We start from the raw sequence: 19242 nt of genomic DNA on the forward strand, positions 1-19242 counted from the left end.
TCTATGTGATCTTATTGGTCGCAGGGATGTAATTGGCAGAAGGCGGTCTCTCAAGTATCCAGATCCACTGCCATGTAGGGCTTTATGGGTGACTAATAGCACCTTGAAGCGCATCCGGAGATCAACAGGTAGCCAGCGCAGCTCGCGGAGGATAGGTGTTATGCGGGTGAACCGAGGTGCACCCACAATCACTCGCGCGGCCGCGTTCTGTACTAGCTGAAGTCGCCGGATGCTCTTCAAGGGCAGCCCCATGTAGAGCACATTGCAGTATTCCAGCCTAGAGGTCACAAGGGCCCGGGTGACTGTTGTGAGAGCCTCCCGATTCAGGTAGGGTCGCAACTGGCGCACCAGGCGAACCTGGGCGAATGCCCCCCTGGTCACAGCCATTAAATGGTGGTCAAACGATAGCTGTGGATCCAGGAGGACTCCTAAGTTGCGAACCCTCTCTGAGGGGTATAAAATTTGACCCCCCAGCCTGAGAGATGGAATATTGGTCGAATTTTTGGGAGGGAAACACAACAGCCACTCGGTCTTTCTGGGTTGAGCACAAGCTTGTTAACCCTCATCCAGTCCATAACAGCTTCAAGGCCTCGGTTCATCACGTCTGCCGCTTCATTGAGTTGGCACGGGGCGGACAGATACAATTGAGTATCGTCCGCATATTGATGGTATCTAATCCCGTGCCTGCGAATGATCTCTCCCAGCGGTTTCATGTAGATGTTGAATAGTAGGGGGGATAAGACCGAGCCCTGAGGCACCCCATAAGTTAGGGGCCTAGGGGACGATCTCTGCCCCCCCACTAACACCGACTGCGACCTGTCCGAGAGGTAGGAGGAGAACCACCGCAACACGGTGCCTCCCACTCCCACCTCCCGCAGTCGTCGCAGAAGGATACCATGGTCGATGGTATCGAAAGCCGCTGAGAGGTCAAGGAGGACCAGGATGGAGGAGTGTCCTCCATCTCTGGCTCTCCAGAGATCATCGATCAATGCGACCAAAGCGGTTTCTGTGCTGTAACCGGGTCTGAAGCCTGACTGGAAGGGGTCTAGATAGTTTGCTTCCTCCAAGGACCGCTGGAGCTGGAAGGCCACCACCTTCTCAACAACCTTCCCCAGGAAGGGGAGGTTGGAAACTGGACGATAGTTATTAAGGATAGCTGGATCCAAAGATGGTTTTTTCAGGAGGGGTCTCACCACCGCTGCTTTCAGTGTAGCGGGGAAGTTCCCCTCCCGAAGCGAGGCGGTCACAACCGCCTGGATCCAGCCTCGTGTCACCTCACTGCAGTTAGTAACCAGCCATGAGGGACACGGATCCAGTACACAGGTGGAGGTACTTACAGCCCTCATGGCCTTGTCCACATCCCCAGGGGTAACGTCCTGAAACTCAACCCAGAGCTGTTCTGGTTGATCCTCCTGTGCCTCGGCTGGAACTGCGGGGGTGGAGTCCAAGTCCGACCGAAACCGAGCAATTTTGTCCGCTAAGAATTGGGCATAATCTTCAGCTCTGCCCTGCAAGGGTTCCCCCGCTTCCCTTTTATTCAATAGGGAGCGGGTTATCCTAAACAGGGCGGCTGGGCGAGACTCAGCGGACGCAACCAAGGTGGCTATGTGAGATCTTTTTGCAGCCCTAAGTGCCCTGGTGTATTCCTTGGTGCAGGCGGTTACCATTGCTCGGTTCGATTCGGACTTATCGGACCTCCAACGGTGCTCTAGGCATCTCCTCCGGCGCTTCATCTCCCGGAGTTCCTCGGTGAACCAAGGAGGTCTCCGGGATCCGCCGCCTCGGAGGGGCCGCAGTGGCGCAATCCGGTCGAGGGCCTCCGATGCTGCCGAGTGCCACGCAGCAACCAGAGTCTCCACCGGACTGTGGGCGAAAGTGTCAGGAATAACCCCAAGCTCTGTCTGGAACCTTGACGGTTCCATAAGGCGCCTGGGGCGGAACCACCTGGTCGGTTCCTCCTCCCTACAGTGGGGGTTTGGTCTCCGGAAGTCGAGCCTCAGTAGGCAGTGGTCTGACCACGACAGGGGTATGATGTCGTTCCCCCTCAGACCAAACTCAGACTAGAACTCACAATCTTCTGGTTTCTAGCCTGATGCCTTAACCGCTCCACCAAATTGGCTTTCCTGACTTTCTTTAGACAAGAGTATTTTAGAAACTTACTGTGCCTGCCACAGTGGATGTATTTTACATATTAATTTTCTGTAGAAAATTTGCTGTGAATATGCTTGGCAAATTAAAAAAAATGTTATATCGCTCAATCTCCTCTTTCAATAATTGAGAAGCTTGGAAGACAGACAGGCAAGACCAATTTCACATCCTAATGCCAGACAGCTGAGTTTCCTTGAAACTTCAGCACTTTTACATCTATTCCATGTGAAAAATACTTGGGTGTCTCTATTGTAGTTATATGAGATAAGCTTTTCTTTAGCCTTCATCTGACACTATGATAAAAAGTTATAGGACAACTAATACCAGTAGATTGAAGTTATTTTGTCCTATGGGCTATCATAGATGCCTGATATGCCATGTTGTCATTTCATTGCAGAATGTTTGCTGACGTCTGAAAAGATGAATGTTCAGAACATTTTTTTTCATGATGTTATTTGTGCTTTTCCCAGTCTGATGCCCCCTAGATGCATTTCACTGCAACTCACGTGATCCCAAAACAGTATGTTGGCTAATATCGTCATTCACTATGAATGTAGAGAAGGTGGTTGCATTGCAACTTTAGAGGACTTTACAAGAAGCAAATTATCTGGGCTTCATTCAGTCAAGCTTCTGGCTTGGGTAAAGTACTGAGGTGGCATTGGTTGTACTCTTAGATAACTTCTGGTGGGATCAAGATGGTAGTGGTGCATCCATCTTTCTTTTCTTGGCCTCTCAGTGGTTTTCAGTCCTATCAACCATAGTATCTTTCTGGACTGACTTTGGAGATTGGCAGTGAACAGCCTGGACTTGTGCTTGTTCTCCTTCTTCCTCTGGGATTGTTTCCAGTCAGAGTTGATAGACCGCAAGAGATCTAGCTGACATCTCCTCAGGACTCAATATTCTCTCTTTTTCTATTGTAACATCCACATGAGATACCATCAATATTTTGATGATATCCAACTTTATATCTTCACTCCAGGCTACCTGACTGATGCTATGGAGATTCTGTCTCAGAGATTGGCAAGGCCTGGATGGGTTGCCACAGGCTTTAGTTTAACCCAAGCAACACACATAAAGGCTCTGGGGTTTGGACCTCTTGGTTTCTAGGGACCTTTCTTTTTGATGGCACTGCCCCAAAAGACCTGGTACACAACAACAACCCCCAATTCATACTTTATATAGGAAGGCCTTTGCACAGCTTAGCTAGTTGCACTCATTCCTGAAGTTGCCAGGTGTGTGGCTCTGCTCATAATCACCCATGTCCTTGTGACCTCCATATTGGATTGCTGTAATGCACTTTATATAGGGCTGCCCTTGAAGGAAATTGAGAAGTTTCAGCTGATGCAAAAATGTAGCAGTGTGGGCGCTTACTGGTGCCAGTTACCTGGCAGGTGTGATACCACTGAGGCATATGGGGTTTACAGAGTGCTTCTGGGTGCAGTTCAAGCTGCTGGTGTCACCTTTGAAGCCTTTCATAGCTTAGAACCATCTTTCTCCAATTGTTCCCACTTGGCCCATCTGATCTAGAAAGAAGGGTGTGCTCCAGTTACTGTTAGCTGGAAGGAATCAGAAGAAGACCCTTTTCTGCCATATTTCTGAAAATATGTATGTATGTGTGAGACAGAGAGAGGGAGGGAGGGAGAGAGCAAGCAAGAGAGTGCTGCTGTATTTAAAAAATGTTTGAAATGTTGTTTTGTTAACAGAATGTGATGAAATTTACTGTGATGGTAGCTCCTGTATGTAAAACATTAATTTCCATATGCTACGTTTGGACTAATAGGTTGACACAATTTGGTACAAAGGGAAGGCATGTTCATGGGATATTATGCTTCCTGTTCTGCCATGGAGTTGCTTTTTAGGAAAGATTGAAATATAAGAGATCAATTCACTATTTTTGATGACATTGTTGTGTATGTGTTTGGGTGTGTAATTTGCCAAAAAAAAAAGTCTATAGTCTGGGTCAGCTTATTCACAAAGGCAACAAAGAGAATGATTATTTCAATTTATTTTCAAATTATTTTAAGCCAGACTACAAAACAAACTCTGCAAGTGGTCTTAGAACTATAGTTTATTGATAAAGACTCTAGTAATAACATCTTGAAAGACTGATGGCCTATTTCCTTTCTTATACTCCATGGGGTATAGCCACACTGCATTTTTTCCTAATGTTTTTTGTCTGTTCACCTGCTTGTTTGTTTCCCCGACTTAAAACATGTTTTGTAACCATTTCAGCACAGTTTCTTCAAAGCTGACTTTGTGGCCCTCTATATCATAAAGGCAAAAACCCTTTTAACACCCAAGATGAACACTGCAGTTGAGCAATCATTGTAAGAGTATTCCCAAGTTTCACTCTGATTTTTAGGCATAGTTTTGTGTAAAAAAAACCAAACAAACAGAATTATCTAGTCAACCCTGGGAAAATGAAAATCTATTTTGAATTAACCTCTTTGGGTTATGCTGAATCTAGCGCACATCACCATTAATATTAGTTTTTAATGTGTACTATATATTGAGAAGCCCTTGATGATTTAATAGAAGAATAAGTTCATAGGAATGAAATATAATAATAAAAAATTAAGTAAGCATGGATATTTTCTGTAATTTCTTCTCAGCAGTCTCCTTTCTTATTGTTATCTCAAGCCCTGTGTAAGACAACCAACATTAAAGAGCTTTTGATTATATTCCCTGCCAAGTTTATTTAAAGTCAATTGTCACATAGCTCTGAACAGCTATTTTAATAGCATGATGGATGTTCATTATCTCAAGTGAATGTCTTAATATTTGTGAGTATATTGTGACTGTATGGGTGTCAACCTGTGGAAAGATTAAAGTATGTGAGTCAAAGGATACTGCTTATTGTGTGAAGTAATTAGTAGCATTATTGTAATATGAATACGTGCTGTAGTTATGATTCTTCAATTTTTCATAATAGAATCTGTCTACATGAGAAGCTTTCATTACTTATTATTTTCTGCCTGACAAAGGAAGGAAAAAATGAATATGAAGAAGTTGATTCATTTGATACAGCTGGGTAGAACCCAATAAATTATACTACACTGTTATCAGTGTACTAAAAGGGAGCAACAAGGACATGAATATCACTGTATAAGTAGTAAAAATACACTTTTAATCAGAAGTACTTACATCAGGAACTATGTAAAATGTGGCAAATGATTTTAATATTTGGTCCTAAAATAATTATGCCAGTTTAATATCCAGATGTTGTAATTTAATGTTTTTTTAATCATTTTACCCAGACTTTCCATGACAAACTTTCTGAGATGATGAAACAAAATGAAAAGCATTTCATTTCATATGTGGAAAATGTGTTATTTAGAAATATATAGAGAATTGACAATAGCAAATGTGATCCCTGTTTAGGGTTCACTAGGGCTCCTATTAATTTCCTAGAATGATAAGATTGGAAGGTCTTGGGGGGGGGGGGTCTTCTAGTCAAAATTCCCAGCAAGAGCTGGAATCCCCAGACTATTACAGAAAAATGGCAGCCCAACTAAAAACTTGAAAATTTCAAATGATGGAGCATCCATGATTCCTGAAGGCAGTCATTTCCAAAATCTATAAATCTATTTTATTTCCTCAGTTTTATATAGACAGAGATCAGAAGTAGTTATTCAATCACACAGGATCAAATGTGTGTAATGTCAATGGCAATTGCATCTATACGAATAATTTTTGTCATGTTCATTTATATGCCACAAATGTGTTATCTGGTGAGAGGTAAACATGCCTTTTTTATTTTTAACTAGGTATTAAAATAAGCTTTAAAACGGCAGAATTAGATGGTCTACTTTTTCTCTCTATGTCACCTGGTAATCAAGAAGAATACATTGTCCTTCAGTTGAGAAGAGGCCGTCCTTACTTTCTCTTTGATCCACAGGTAAAATAGTGAAAGTTGTATGGCTATTTTTAATAATACAGTTATGTATGTATGTTTGCTCTTTCCCTGCTTCTCATAAGAGACTAATGTAGTGGTCAGGATTACAGTTTATCACCCTAAACCATAGTCAGTCAGTCAGTTAGTCAGTCTCTCTCTCCCTCCCTCCCTCTCTCTTTCTCTCTCTCTCACAACAATTTTATAACTATAGTTGTATCAATAACATCATTATAAAATCCAAATAGCAACTATGTCATTAACAGTGTCCAAATACACTCTATGTTCTCCTGTCATCCTTATTAGTCTCCAAGGACTTGCCTGTTGTGATGGAATGTGCACCACTGGAATGTGCATAGGGCAGTGATGGGCAACCTTTTTGGCGTGGTGTGTCAAAAATCGGCAAAAAATCGAGCATAACTCGCGTTGTGTGTCACTTCGACAAAAACATAATTTTGCGCAATTTATAGTTTAAACTACAAAAATGTATAATTGCAATATATAATTGTATTTAATAAACCAAAAACAAATTATTTAACATACCTGCTTAGTAACTTCTTTGTTCATCAGTCGATTTCGTATGTTGCCCTTGATATTATTGAACTTGTTTGGGGTGCCGTGAACCAGGGCTGTGGAGTCGGCTGCTTCCAGCTCCACGTCCTCATCAACATGCTGCTCCAGCCCGCCCCTGCTATGAATATTCCTAGTGACGCGAGGGCGAAGAATATGAATATTCATAGCGGGGGCGGGGGAGAGCGGCATGTTGATGAGGACGTGGAGCTGGAAGCAGCAGACTCCACAGCCCTGCCGTGAACTGAGATAAGTGTGGTGCGGTCGTAACCGACAGTCCCAGGAGTAGACTCTCTGTGCCGGCCTGACTGGAGAGAGGCGCGCACTGTTCCCGCGCTCCTCTCCTGCAGGTCCTCCCTCGCCGCGCTGATGACGTGTCTGTGCACGGCACGCATGCCTTACCAGCAGCCCCTGCGCTCAGAAAGGGGCGGCGGCGATACAGTAAGTGAGTGTGGGCGGGGGAGATCACACAGATTCTTTCATCCTCGGCGGCCGTGCAGGAGCCGAGGATGAATCACATGAAATCCTGTGTGTGTCACCCCAAATGGCTACGCGTGTCAGCACTGACACGCGTGTCATAGGTTCGCCATCACTGGCATAGGGGTAAGATTTTGCCAACTCAATTTGCCCAAAAGGATGCAAACATAGGTCTAGTATTCCTTGTCTGCCAACATCACTTCAAGTATTTCTTCTATTACTTCATTTCCTAAAGTTTCTCTATAATCCAGAATCAGTGTTAAAATGTTCTGGGGCAATCCCATCAAAAGCCCCCATTACATTTTGTTCCAGAGGGTGATTAAAAACCCAATGAAATGGCTCTCATGTCATTTTGAAGTTGTCATGTATCTTCTGAAATAGCAATAGCATTTAGATTTGTATATCACTTCACGGTGCTTTATAGCCCTCTCTAAGCATTTTACAGAGTAAGCATATTTTCCCCATTTTACCAACCTCAGAAGGAGGGAATACTCAGTCAACCTTGAGCTGGTGAGACTTGAACTGCCAAACTGCAGGGAACCAGCAGTCTGCAGAAGTAGCCTGTAGTACTGCATTCTGCCACCACGGTCCAAATGAATTCATCTGATACTTGACGCAAACTTAAGCCTATGCCATATTGGAATATTTCTGATTCTGAGCTATTCAAAAAGCTGCCTACAGGGTTGGCAAGGTGAAATCAACCATTACTAGCATCCTGGATTTGATGTACCCAAGGTTCTTCTACTGTATACTCTGTTCCCAGTAATGGGATAGCTAGCCATATAATTCAGGAAAATAGAGAAATGAAGCATGAACAGTAAAGACCTATTATTTTGACAGACCTGATGTATATTACATGGCATCTTTTTCTAAAGTAGTGTCCTCCGGATATACTAGTATACAACTTTCAGAATTACTGACTAGCATAGCTCTGGAGTATTTTGTCTGACAATTTATGGAGGCCCATGTTGAGAAGAGTGGATCTATTGTAGAATCTTGGATATATCTATCCTGAATAAAGATCATAGTGCCTGGTAAAAAAAAAATTCTGTGACCTATAAAAAAAAGTGAAAACTTGCACATTAGAAATTATCACAAATAAGCTAATAGAAATCCATTCAGCAAGCAGCATCACTTGGTTAATTTATCTCAGAAGCTGAGTTGAGAAGCATTGTGGCTTGGTTACTACTAGGATGGGATACTCAGAGGGAATATCATAGTGTAGGCTAGACTGCATAGTTGAAAAATCCCAGAAGACAGAAGCAAACCTTATTGGATTGCTGCCAAGAAAACAGCATGATTTGAACTGTGTAATCACCAGGAATTAATCTCAGCTCAAGGGGACATTATTTTCATAGGAACTGTCTTTTTACAAACATTTCTCTTTTGATTTTATCTTTAACTAGTAAAAAAGTAAAGTTTTTCTCAAGTAAAACTCCACTCTTATTAGTTTCATGGACATCTACAGGTACTGAAATGTGAAAATATTCCAAATTTCAATGGCAAACCTTCAGTAGCACTATAGTAGGATTTTTTTAAAAAGGAGCTAATGTGCCCAAACTACCCCTAGAATGTGAAAGGAAATAATTGAATCAGTTATGCAATTTGTATTTTGAAATAAAGTCTTATTGGATTTTATTTCCATTCTGTAAGTTCATATGTATGTTCATATATAATTTTCTTCAACATATTATGTCATACTAATTTTTGCAGGGAAGATAAAGAGATAGAGCATGCATTCCATAGTATCTGGATTGTACCTGAGTCAGAAAGTACAATACAAAATTCAGAAATTGAAAAATAACTTTATTGTAGCCTACATATTATTTGGGCAAGTGCAACTTCAATAGATTCACTTAAAAATGTGGATTTAAAAATGATTCCCATTATTCCCAGGACTGCATGTTTTCAAGTGCAGCTTGCTTTCTACTGGGTCCAGACAAGAGAAAGCTAGAAATTTCACCAAAAATGATCAACATATAGCTATAATTTGTGTAATGTCTACTCTTGTTAATTTGTGCAGCATCTTGCTTAAGATACTTAAATGTGTTTATGGATGAAAGACTTTTACTTCAAAGCAATTTCTATTAAAGATGATTGCAGTGTTGCAAAGTAAATGGATTGTGGACTGTAGACAAATTCAGCTTTCCACATGCTACAGAAACACTGGAAGGAATACAGATCAAAACTACAGACCTTGCTTCCATATTTACACTGTGTTTGGCATATGTGGTTATATAATTTGAAATTGAGAACTTACATATGTGATTTTAGATAAATAACATATAATACTCCAAATTGTTGCCAAAATATATAAAGAATCACTTTTGTAGACACCTGATCTTTGGCATGCAGCATCGTTTGTAACAATTTTAACGCTAACTAAGTACACTTTGATGAGACAGCATTTAATAAAATGCTCATTAATTTCATCATTAGCAAGGGTATGCTAAGAAGTAAGCCAGTTTCTTATGTCACGCCCAATTAGCATCCCATGCTAGTAATCCCATTAGTATTGTTGAATTCACTAATGGAAAAACTAATGGGCATGCTACCAGGGCACATTAATTGGGCATGACACCAGTTCTGGTTTTAATTATTAAACTATGATAATGAAATGTGTGTTTGTAAAATATTAAAATGTTGAAATAGGGTGGAAGACAATAAAAATAGTGTATGAATAGAGCATGAGCTGATTCATAAAATGCATTACCATGGAATGGATAACTTTTCTATACATAATATATGCTTACTAAGATAGCATGAAGTTTTAAAATATCTGATGAATCAACTTAAACTTCCCTATGGCAGTTGTGAAGTTTTCAACTAATGCACTGATTTTCAGAGAATTAATGCTTATGGGAAATATCACAAAGTTCTGAGCATACTGTGAACTAAAAAATTTAGGTGATAGAAACATCACAAAAACACACAGGTGACCCCTCACCTCCAATTAATTATATTAGCGATGCTTATAATTATTTCTGTACTTCTAGAATGTTAGATTAATGTATTTCTAGAATATCCCTATGATAAAGATAAATAACAGCAAACTTTTAAGAGCAGGTTTGATATATGTGATGGCTGCAGATAATATGCTCTGTTAAATACATTAAATATATTTTGAGCATTTCTCAGCTGTTGAAATTGTGACCTGTTGTCCATTTTTAATTGCTGGATAATTTATTTTATGCAAAATAAATAATGTGAATTTAAATTAATTGCCATTCATTTTAAATGACAAACTTTAAACTAAGAATAGTTCTGTATCAATTAAAATGGCTTAAGTCACTCAAAAGTTAACATATATATTTTTGATTGAACATCATGTATTCACTCACTTTCTTGTTTCTGTTTTCATAGCTTCACCAAATTTAAAATGTGTGTTTGTATGTGTGTGTATATACAATGAATAAAACTTAATATAAAATTATTATATACAAATTAAGTATCACTTTCAAATGTCATATGCTCACTTTTGATCTATATATTTTTTTAAAACTCATTATTCTAAAATTGCTATCATTTATTTATTCAAATCTAGCTTCTACATGTCTTTTGAATAGAATCTTCCTTTTCAAGTTTGTAGGCACAGTGCCATAAAGAATTGTTCATAAATAATCTGTGGAATGTTTTTTTAAAATGGTATTATATTATATTGATCTTTTGTGCCTTTGGATACAGAACTAAGACCCACATTATTTCACTTCCTACATTCATATAATATAGTCTGCAAAATTAAAGCAAAATCAGAACAAGGAAGTATTTTGATAGAAAACCAATAGGAAATATGAGCACTGCAGACTAGACTGTGAGATTGAAAAAAGAAAGTCTATCTCCATGATCACTTCCATCAATTTTAGATCTGTTGCTCTTCTGATTCCAACCCACTTTAGAAGATTACTAATGTAAGGATAAAATGATGGAAGATCCCTATATAGCCTTTGTTGAAGTTCTGAAGGAAAGATGCAACATAAATAAATAGAAACAAATATTTCAATTACTTTTTAAACTGTGGTTCACAGTTCCTGCATAATGAACAGGTGCTAGCTGTGGGTTGGAAGACATTTCCACAGCCTCATATGGTGTACAATTTGCACCCTCTCCTGGATTGGATAGGCCTGTCACTCATTCTTTATTAGCCCCATGTGGAAATTTCAACTAGTCCAGAATGCAATGGCAAGGACACTGGTGGGCATGCCTCCATATGCCTATGTGTCAATCCTGCTCCTCAATTTGCACTGATTACCAGTTAGCTTCTAGATGCTGGTTACAGATTATAACCATATAACCAAATCCTACATAGCACTGGGGCTGTTTATCTCAGGGACTGTTTGTCTCGTGTGGTGTGTTTTCAGCCAATGTGAGCCATAATTTTGAGTGATCCACATTTATTCAATTATTCATATTTTGGAACTCTAGAAGTATACCTCTTCTGCAATGGGGGCTTCCAGATTCTTTTCCAACTGGTACGGTTGGAACGTCCCCGGCATCACCCACATGTATGCACATAGTGCATGCATGAATTGTACTTGCCTGCAACGCTTCCGCAAGCCTCCGCAACACTCCAGCTGCTCGGCGGAGCATCACTCAGTGCCATATGTGCTGTGCATGGAAGTGCCAAAAGCTTAAAGGACAAGTAAGGAGCTTGGGTGGGCGGGTGAGCCCTCCGGAGCACTGTACCGGAACAGTATCCAGTGCTCCGGGCAGGCTCCGGTACACCCATACTGGGGCATACTGGCTGAAACCCACCACTGCTCTTCTGTCACAGTACCTACCTATTGGAATATGGTTCTCCTGAGATCCATGTACCTCCCACCAAATTCAGGGCTAGGTTGAATTGCAAAATGTATTTGCAATTATTTTCTATATTGTTGACCAAATTCACTATTTTGTATGTGCGTGTCTTAATATTATTTTTAAAAATCCTTATATTCCTATGTAAAAAATATTGTTTCTTGTCTTATTCATATTGTATTTTATTTTGTGAGCTTCTTGGAATCATTCTGGAGTTGTGTAATGTTTAAATCAAAATCATTATTGTTATTATTATAGGGTTCTGCTATTGCTGTAACTCCAGAAAATGATGGTGGAAGGCAATATAATGATAACAACTGGCATCATATAAGTGCAGTAAGAAATCAAGCCTTGGGAACAATAATTATAGATGAGCAATTCTCAGGTATTGGTCTCATTGTGATCAGTTTAATTTTCTCAAGCGTTTCTTCCATCCATTATTTCTAAGCTATTCTATGAATGCTTATCTTATAATTATTTTCTCTGTTTCTTATAATTTTGTATACTTTATACCAGTCTAGCAAACTTTTCTGAGATGGGGAGGAGGGAGGTTGTCTTATTTTTTTATCTATAAAACTAAAACAGTTAATTTTGATTCAATATATTCTAGTTCACATTTAAACACAACTATTACTTTTAGGTTCCTCATCAGCTACAAGTGGTGGTACCATTATAGGAGAAAATGCAGGCATTTTTGTTGGAGGACTTCCACAAGACTTTATAATTGAAAGGAAAGACATAGGTGAGAAGATTATATTAGTTGCATCTTAGAATTTATTCTAAGAGTTAACAATGACATTTTTTGTTGTGTGTAGCTAAGCATTACAGCGCAGATGCACTTTACCCACCACTTCTTCACACACAGACATTTTATCCATTTCACTAAATATTCACAAGTTGATTGTCTGCAACTATTCTATCTTGGAAGGTATTTACCGGTATTTCTTTTACAAAGCTTGATTTCTTCGGTACTGTTTGCTGAGATTTGTGAATGTTTGCTCACCTGCTTGATACAGAAGCATACTACTATACTACAAAGAACAGCTTTACAGCACAGTAGCTAAAGAAATAATCACCATATAAATGTAAAGTATAAAATAATATGTATTGGATTGAGTAGGATGTTCCCAACTTCCCCTTCCCCATATTGTAGTTGTTCCATACTTCAAAACATTTTTTGTTCTGCTGCTGCAACAATATTTTGTTTGGGATCAAATCCAAGAAACTGTTACAAACAAGTACTTGTGAAAGTGTGCATTTGATTCTGGGAACTGCCCTGCAAATGTAAGGAAGTATATAATATGGGAAGAATTCTCATCAATTTGAAATTCTAGTAACTTGGCTGTTTGTTTATTTATTCATTAATCAGGCCCAACTAAAATAGTCACAAAAGGATTTGTGGGGTGTCTCCGCAATATCTTCTTGCAACAGATGCACCATCCCTATGAAGTCTGGGAACCTTTAAAATGGGAAAAAGCAGTGGAGCAAAGAAATGTTTATCACAATTGGGAAGGTTGTCCTACTTGCCTTGAAGATGGAGCACACTTTCTTGGGAAAGGTATATTCATATAAGTAAAATTGTTAGAAACAGTAACTGCCTTTCTTTTTGTTTTAGATAAAAGAATATTGTTCCAACTCTGGAGGTTTTTAAGAAGAGATTGGTCAACTTTCTATCTGAAATGGTGTAGGGTTCCCTGCTTGAGCAAGGGATTGGACTAGAGGACCTCCAAGGTCCCTTCCAACTTTGTTATTCTGTTATTATTACTTATCCTTTGGATCTGTTATTTTTGTTCATATATTCAGTTAAATTCAGGGAAAACTGAAAAATCCAACATTTTTCAAAATATATGAAATTCATAAAAAAGAAAAAGTCATATGAAAATTAGCCAAAGCATACCTGGCTTGTAAGAACAGACGGATGGATACAAATGAATATCAAAAAAAAATCTGCCTGTCTTCAGTAGTTTCTCTTTATTTAGGAGGATATCAGTTCTACTGAAGTTAAAAAGAATGGATATTTTTTTCGTGTATGATGCTAATATATAAGTGTTGCTTATATATGTGGGCTGAGTTACAGATTGAGTATACATATTTTACATGTATATGCTTGAAAACCTAGATCTGCATTCCTTACAATTATATGTAATTCCATGCATGATTCATATTAAACTTTATTTTTACTTATAGTAACTATAGCATAACATTTTTGCCTTTCTCCTTAAGGTTTTCTAGAACTCCATTCAAATATCTTTTTTGGTGGCATGGATTTTGAGATCTCCTTTATGTTTAAAACAGATCAATTCAGTGGATTACTTCTGTTCATTTACAACAAAGATGGGCCTGATTACATTGCTGTAGGTTTGTTTGTTGTTTTTGCTTGTTTGTTTTGCTTATTTGGTTTAATTGTCTATTGCTGTGAACAGAATACAGACAATTTTTTATGAAATATTTTAATATTTTTGAATGGCCAGTTGAGGTCACTTGTTGCATAGATAATGTTTTAATTCAATTTTAAATTGTAGAAATGTTGTCTCTGGCTTGTAAAAAATGAAAGAAACAGACATACATAGAGACACAAATTGATTCACCTCCCATTCCAGTTCTCTAAGAACTGCAGGCAGCTGATGGCATATGTCCTGTTGAACTGACTTTGGATATTCTCATTTTAGCTTAAAAATGAAATATTATGCAAAAATGGATGTATTCTATAAATGCAATCTGAGGGGGAAAAATGTGTATATCTCAGAAGCTTGGATTTTGCTTTTCAAACCAATAACCCCAGTAGTATTTGTAATCTCTTTCATTGTTTTTTTTTTCTTGTCCTGGAAATTCAATACAGCCACTGAGACTTGGAACTATATTCCTTAAAAAGCACTACACTTTTGAATGGTTTAAATTCAAATGCTATATCGGTTTTGTTTCCTGCAATCAACAATCTTTTTTTCTCTTTCTCTCTTTCTCTCTCTTCTCTTCTGTTTTAACTTCAAATGGCAGGCAGAACTGAAAAGTGGAAGTCTGATTTTCCTACTAAATAATGGCATTGTCTCCACACATGTGGATCTCTGGTTAGGACTATCTTACTGTGATGGAAAGTGGAACAAGATTATTTTGTCAAAAAGAGGATCGGTAGCTTCAGCAAAGATGAATGAATGGACAGATCATGTGATGGAACCTGATTTGGAACAGCTATTTGTAAACTCTCCAGTCTACCTTGGAGGGACTCCAGTTAAGGTCCAGGAAGCATTTAAAGAACTGGGCTTAGAAGAGGGTATGTACTACATGGAGAGTAGGAAGAGGTTACACATAAATAACATGGTGCACATATTTATTGGAAATGTTTATAGCTTGAATCAAAGTTTGCATGGGTATGGGGAAGGAGAAATCAGCAAATCTTACTTTGATTTGTGTGTAAATGGAAATGTATCCGTGCATCTTGTAGCCCCTCCTGTATGTTTAAGTAATATTTATGTAATTACTTAAATGGGACCACTTAGTATGTTACATTGAATTCCATGCTACTTTTTAAAAAAATAATAATTAATTGTGTTATTTATACTATTATTCATACTTAGATTTAGCCATTGTAACTAACAATAAATATTTCAAAGCTACACATACAAATAAACAATCTCTGGTGTAGAGATGTTTTGTTCAAGAATAATTTTAAATAAATTTACTTAATTAATTTATAAATAATACATAATATATATGCCATTTCAGTGAGCCAATCTGGTATAGTGGTTAAAGCACCAGGTTAGAATCCCCTAGCTCCTGAGTTCAAGTCCCATCTTAGACACAAAACCTGCACAGTAATTTTAGGCCAGTCACACTTTCTCAGTTCTAGGAAGCAGCCAAGAAACCAAATCTTGCCCCCAAAAAACCTTGCAGGGATGAGAGTCAAAGCAGCTGCGAAGAGATAACACTGACTTGACATGTTAGAACTCCAGAAATGTATACTTATTCTTTACTGCAAATGTTTCTGTCTACTCCAAAGTCAGAAGGTTGGTAGATGTTACTAGGTCACCTGTTACTGTGATAGTGAATATTGGGCAGAATGGGCATTACATCTTTAAATGGCAGGACAGCTCGATCCCCAATGCAGCTACAGCCTTTTAGGTCCCTGGCACCTAAATATCTGACAATATGTAATGCCAAAATTTAGTCAATGTTGTTTACAAAATAAAACTATGGAAAATAATATGCCTAAGTGAGCAACAATGATACTCCGGACATATCCAAATTCAAACTTTCTATATAATTATGCAGTTGAAATCCCGCAAAAGAACATCCTGTATGATAATAAAATAATTAATCAATTAAAATAACCAATCACATCAATTTGTATTTGTATTAGAACTACAATTTCAAAATCAATCCTTGTGCATGTTTTTTTTTGCTGACCCTCCCCAAAAGTAGCATGAAGCAAAAATGTTATATAGCCAAACAGACATATATAGAAAGAAACATAATCTAAAGTTTAACATTTAAATTGTTCAACTAAAACGTAGCACTGTAAGAAGTAAAATGTGCTTCTTAATTAACAGCTGAAGCCCTTTACCTGCTGCTAATCCCCTTACCATTTCCTAGGTTTTGGAGGCTGCATGAAAGATGTTAAATTTACACGAAGTGCTGTCGTTAACTTGGCATCTGTGTCCAGCAGTGCTGTCAGAGTCAATCTGGATGGATGCCTATCAACTGACAGTGCTGTAAACTGCAGGGGAAATGACTCCATCTTAGTGTATCAAGGAAAAGAGAAGCATGTATATGATAATGGCCTGCAACCATTTACAGGTACCACATTGGCTCCTTCCTTATAGGTATAGTTTTTGTTCACTTTGCAGTGATTCTATATTAATTTCTCTCTCACTCACTCACTCTTTCTCTCTCATATCCTCTCTCCCCCTTCATCCCTCAAGAATATTTATATCGGGTAATTGCTTCTAATGAAGGAGGATCTGTATCTAGTGCCTGGAGCCGTAGCCGCACAAGAGAATCAGGTAATTAATGTTTCTGCATAGTGTTCCCATATGAAGTCTTTATTTAGGTTGCCAATATGTCAGTATGGACATATTTAGATTGGCACTAGCAAAACACAGTAAGCAAGTAATGCAGAATTGTTCTCTAAATGCCATGAATGTTGCAGCTTTGTTGGCTGCAGGCTGGTAACATGCAAGTAAGGAGGCTGGGGTTTGGACATTCTGGGTTTTTTTTTCTTTAGATTTTTATCCTGTCTTTTATTTTTCAAGGAAACATACCACTACTTCTTCCTCCTTTATGGTTCCTCACAATAACCTTGTAAAATGAGTTGGGTTGAGGGAGAGTGACTGGCCCATGGTCCCACAACTGGCTTTCATATCTAGAGCTGGACTAGACCAAAACCTTTATCATTACACCAAACTTCCTCCCCTTACTTTTGCCTTACACTTTTGCCTTACTTTTACAGAAGTAATAACAAAATTCCATACATGTATTTAGGAAGCAATTTCCTTCTGGACTCACTTTGGAAAAATCCCCAAAGAGCCATAGAAATATATGTGAGATCCTTTGCTTTTTTCCATTCTACCCACTGCTCAATATTGATCCTATTTCTTTGGGGTTTTCTGAGTTCAATTATTCTGACAAGCAAAGTCAAGGGGGAAGTCAGATTCACTTAACAACTATGTTACTAACTTAACAACTGCAGTGATTCACTTAATAACTGTGACAAGAAAGGATGTAAAATGGGGCAAAACTCAATAATTTTCTTGTTAAGCAATGGAATTTCGGGCTTATGATCATGTTGACAATTACCTGTACTCAAGACAATTAACACACTTGTAAAAGAAAATATTACCCTCCCAATCTAAAAACTTTAAAAAGTAATTTAAAATGAGTATTAAAGTAAACAGTAAAATCATTTAAACAAATAATTCAGAAGGGATGATTCAGAAAGGATCACATCTAATATTTGTGGAAAAGCATTTCTTCCCACAGCTGCTATCTTCTCACTCTATTTGCAAAGGTAACAAAAAGTGCATAAGTCACAAAAGCTGATTTCAATATTGTTTTTGTCAAAGCAAAGAATTTTTACTTGCAGATGTTTTGCTTATACAGCTTAATGCCACCATGTGGTCGACCATCCCAAAGCGAGTAAATGCAGCCATATTTTTATCCTAATTGTCTGACCAGAGTAAGTTAGACCATAAATTTATATTTACAATCTGACCAGAGCACTAGCAGCTACATGTTCCCAAGGGCTAGAAAATAATTGCACTATTTAATTATTTTTTAGTCAGTTTTGTTATGTCCCCTATGAAAAGGCCATCTGCTATACAGTGCCTTACCTTGCTCAGTGATAAAACCAATATATTTATGTAGTCATGTCAGCAATCTGATACGCTGTAATCTGATTGCTACTTTTAGGAGGCATCATACTTGGACAACACTTTGAAAAGTAACATATTTCTATGCAGTTCCCTTCTCTCCCCATTGAATGATTTTTAAAACAAATCTGGGTCAGGAGGCATAAAAAGAGAAATTCTTAGTTAAGAAATCCTTCAGCAATTCTAATCATTGAGAATCGTGAATAAATATAGGCATTTATAGCAAAACCATTATGTATCATTCTGCCAAAGAGTTCTTTAAGCCTTTTCTTTGTATCCTTTGTGCAGTCACCTGAGATAAACTTGTTTCTTACTAGATTTTTACTTGATGTAACAGTATTCAATAAATACATAAAGATTGTTTAAAAATAGAATGTTTTACTATGGTAGCTATGCTTCAATGAGTTAAGCTCTGACTATTTTTAATGCTTCAATGAAAGTTTGCATTAATCATTTTCCATATATTGCTAAATGGGCAGCACCTACCTGACTTTGACTAATCTGAGAAAGCTAAGCAAGATGAGACATGGATACACCACCAGGAAATATCTTGGTTATAGTCTAGGCAAAAATGTTGAAAAGAAAAATATTTTGGAAGAAGGCAGTGGCAAAACCCTTCCATATTATTGACAGGGACATGTTCATTTGAACTTGATTTGACACAGATTTCGCATTCATTTTGTAAAGTTAAAAAAAACCCTCTGTTTCCAGTTGTTCTTAATTGGTCCAAAGAAAAACATTACATGTGTCAGGTTCCAAAGAAGCAGGAAAGACTTCAAACTCAAACTTGGTTTGTTAATTCTTTACTTACTTTCTGGCACAAAATGACAATCACAATACATGATGAAATTCTTGTTAGGGCTACGCTCCCCACCACCTTTTAAAAGTTTTTTCTCCACCCTGCCAACTCACGTATGCAGATCCACCCCATGTGACCCGGATGTGTTACAGACTCCTCATATTACAAACAATGCCTTCTCAGCATAATCAGCCTCC

The 19242-nt window shown here is 38.2% G+C and overlaps 1 protein-coding gene across 1 annotated transcript in view; it reads left to right on the forward strand.

Moving 5' to 3' along the window:
- Positions 1-19242, forward strand: part of USH2A (usherin) — a 517131-nt gene that overhangs the window by 173830 nt on the left and 324059 nt on the right. Inside the window, 8 exon segments of the mRNA XM_032216063.1 lie at positions 5916-6046; positions 12143-12269; positions 12525-12626; positions 13269-13442; positions 14108-14242; positions 14883-15152; positions 16472-16675; positions 16801-16881. Of these exon segments, the coding sequence (XP_032071954.1) occupies positions 5916-6046; positions 12143-12269; positions 12525-12626; positions 13269-13442; positions 14108-14242; positions 14883-15152; positions 16472-16675; positions 16801-16881 (1224 nt within the window).

The sequence above is a fragment of the Thamnophis elegans genome, chromosome 4, assembly GCF_009769535.1.
Source record: "Thamnophis elegans isolate rThaEle1 chromosome 4, rThaEle1.pri, whole genome shotgun sequence".
Taxonomy (NCBI): Eukaryota; Metazoa; Chordata; class Lepidosauria; order Squamata; family Colubridae; genus Thamnophis; species Thamnophis elegans.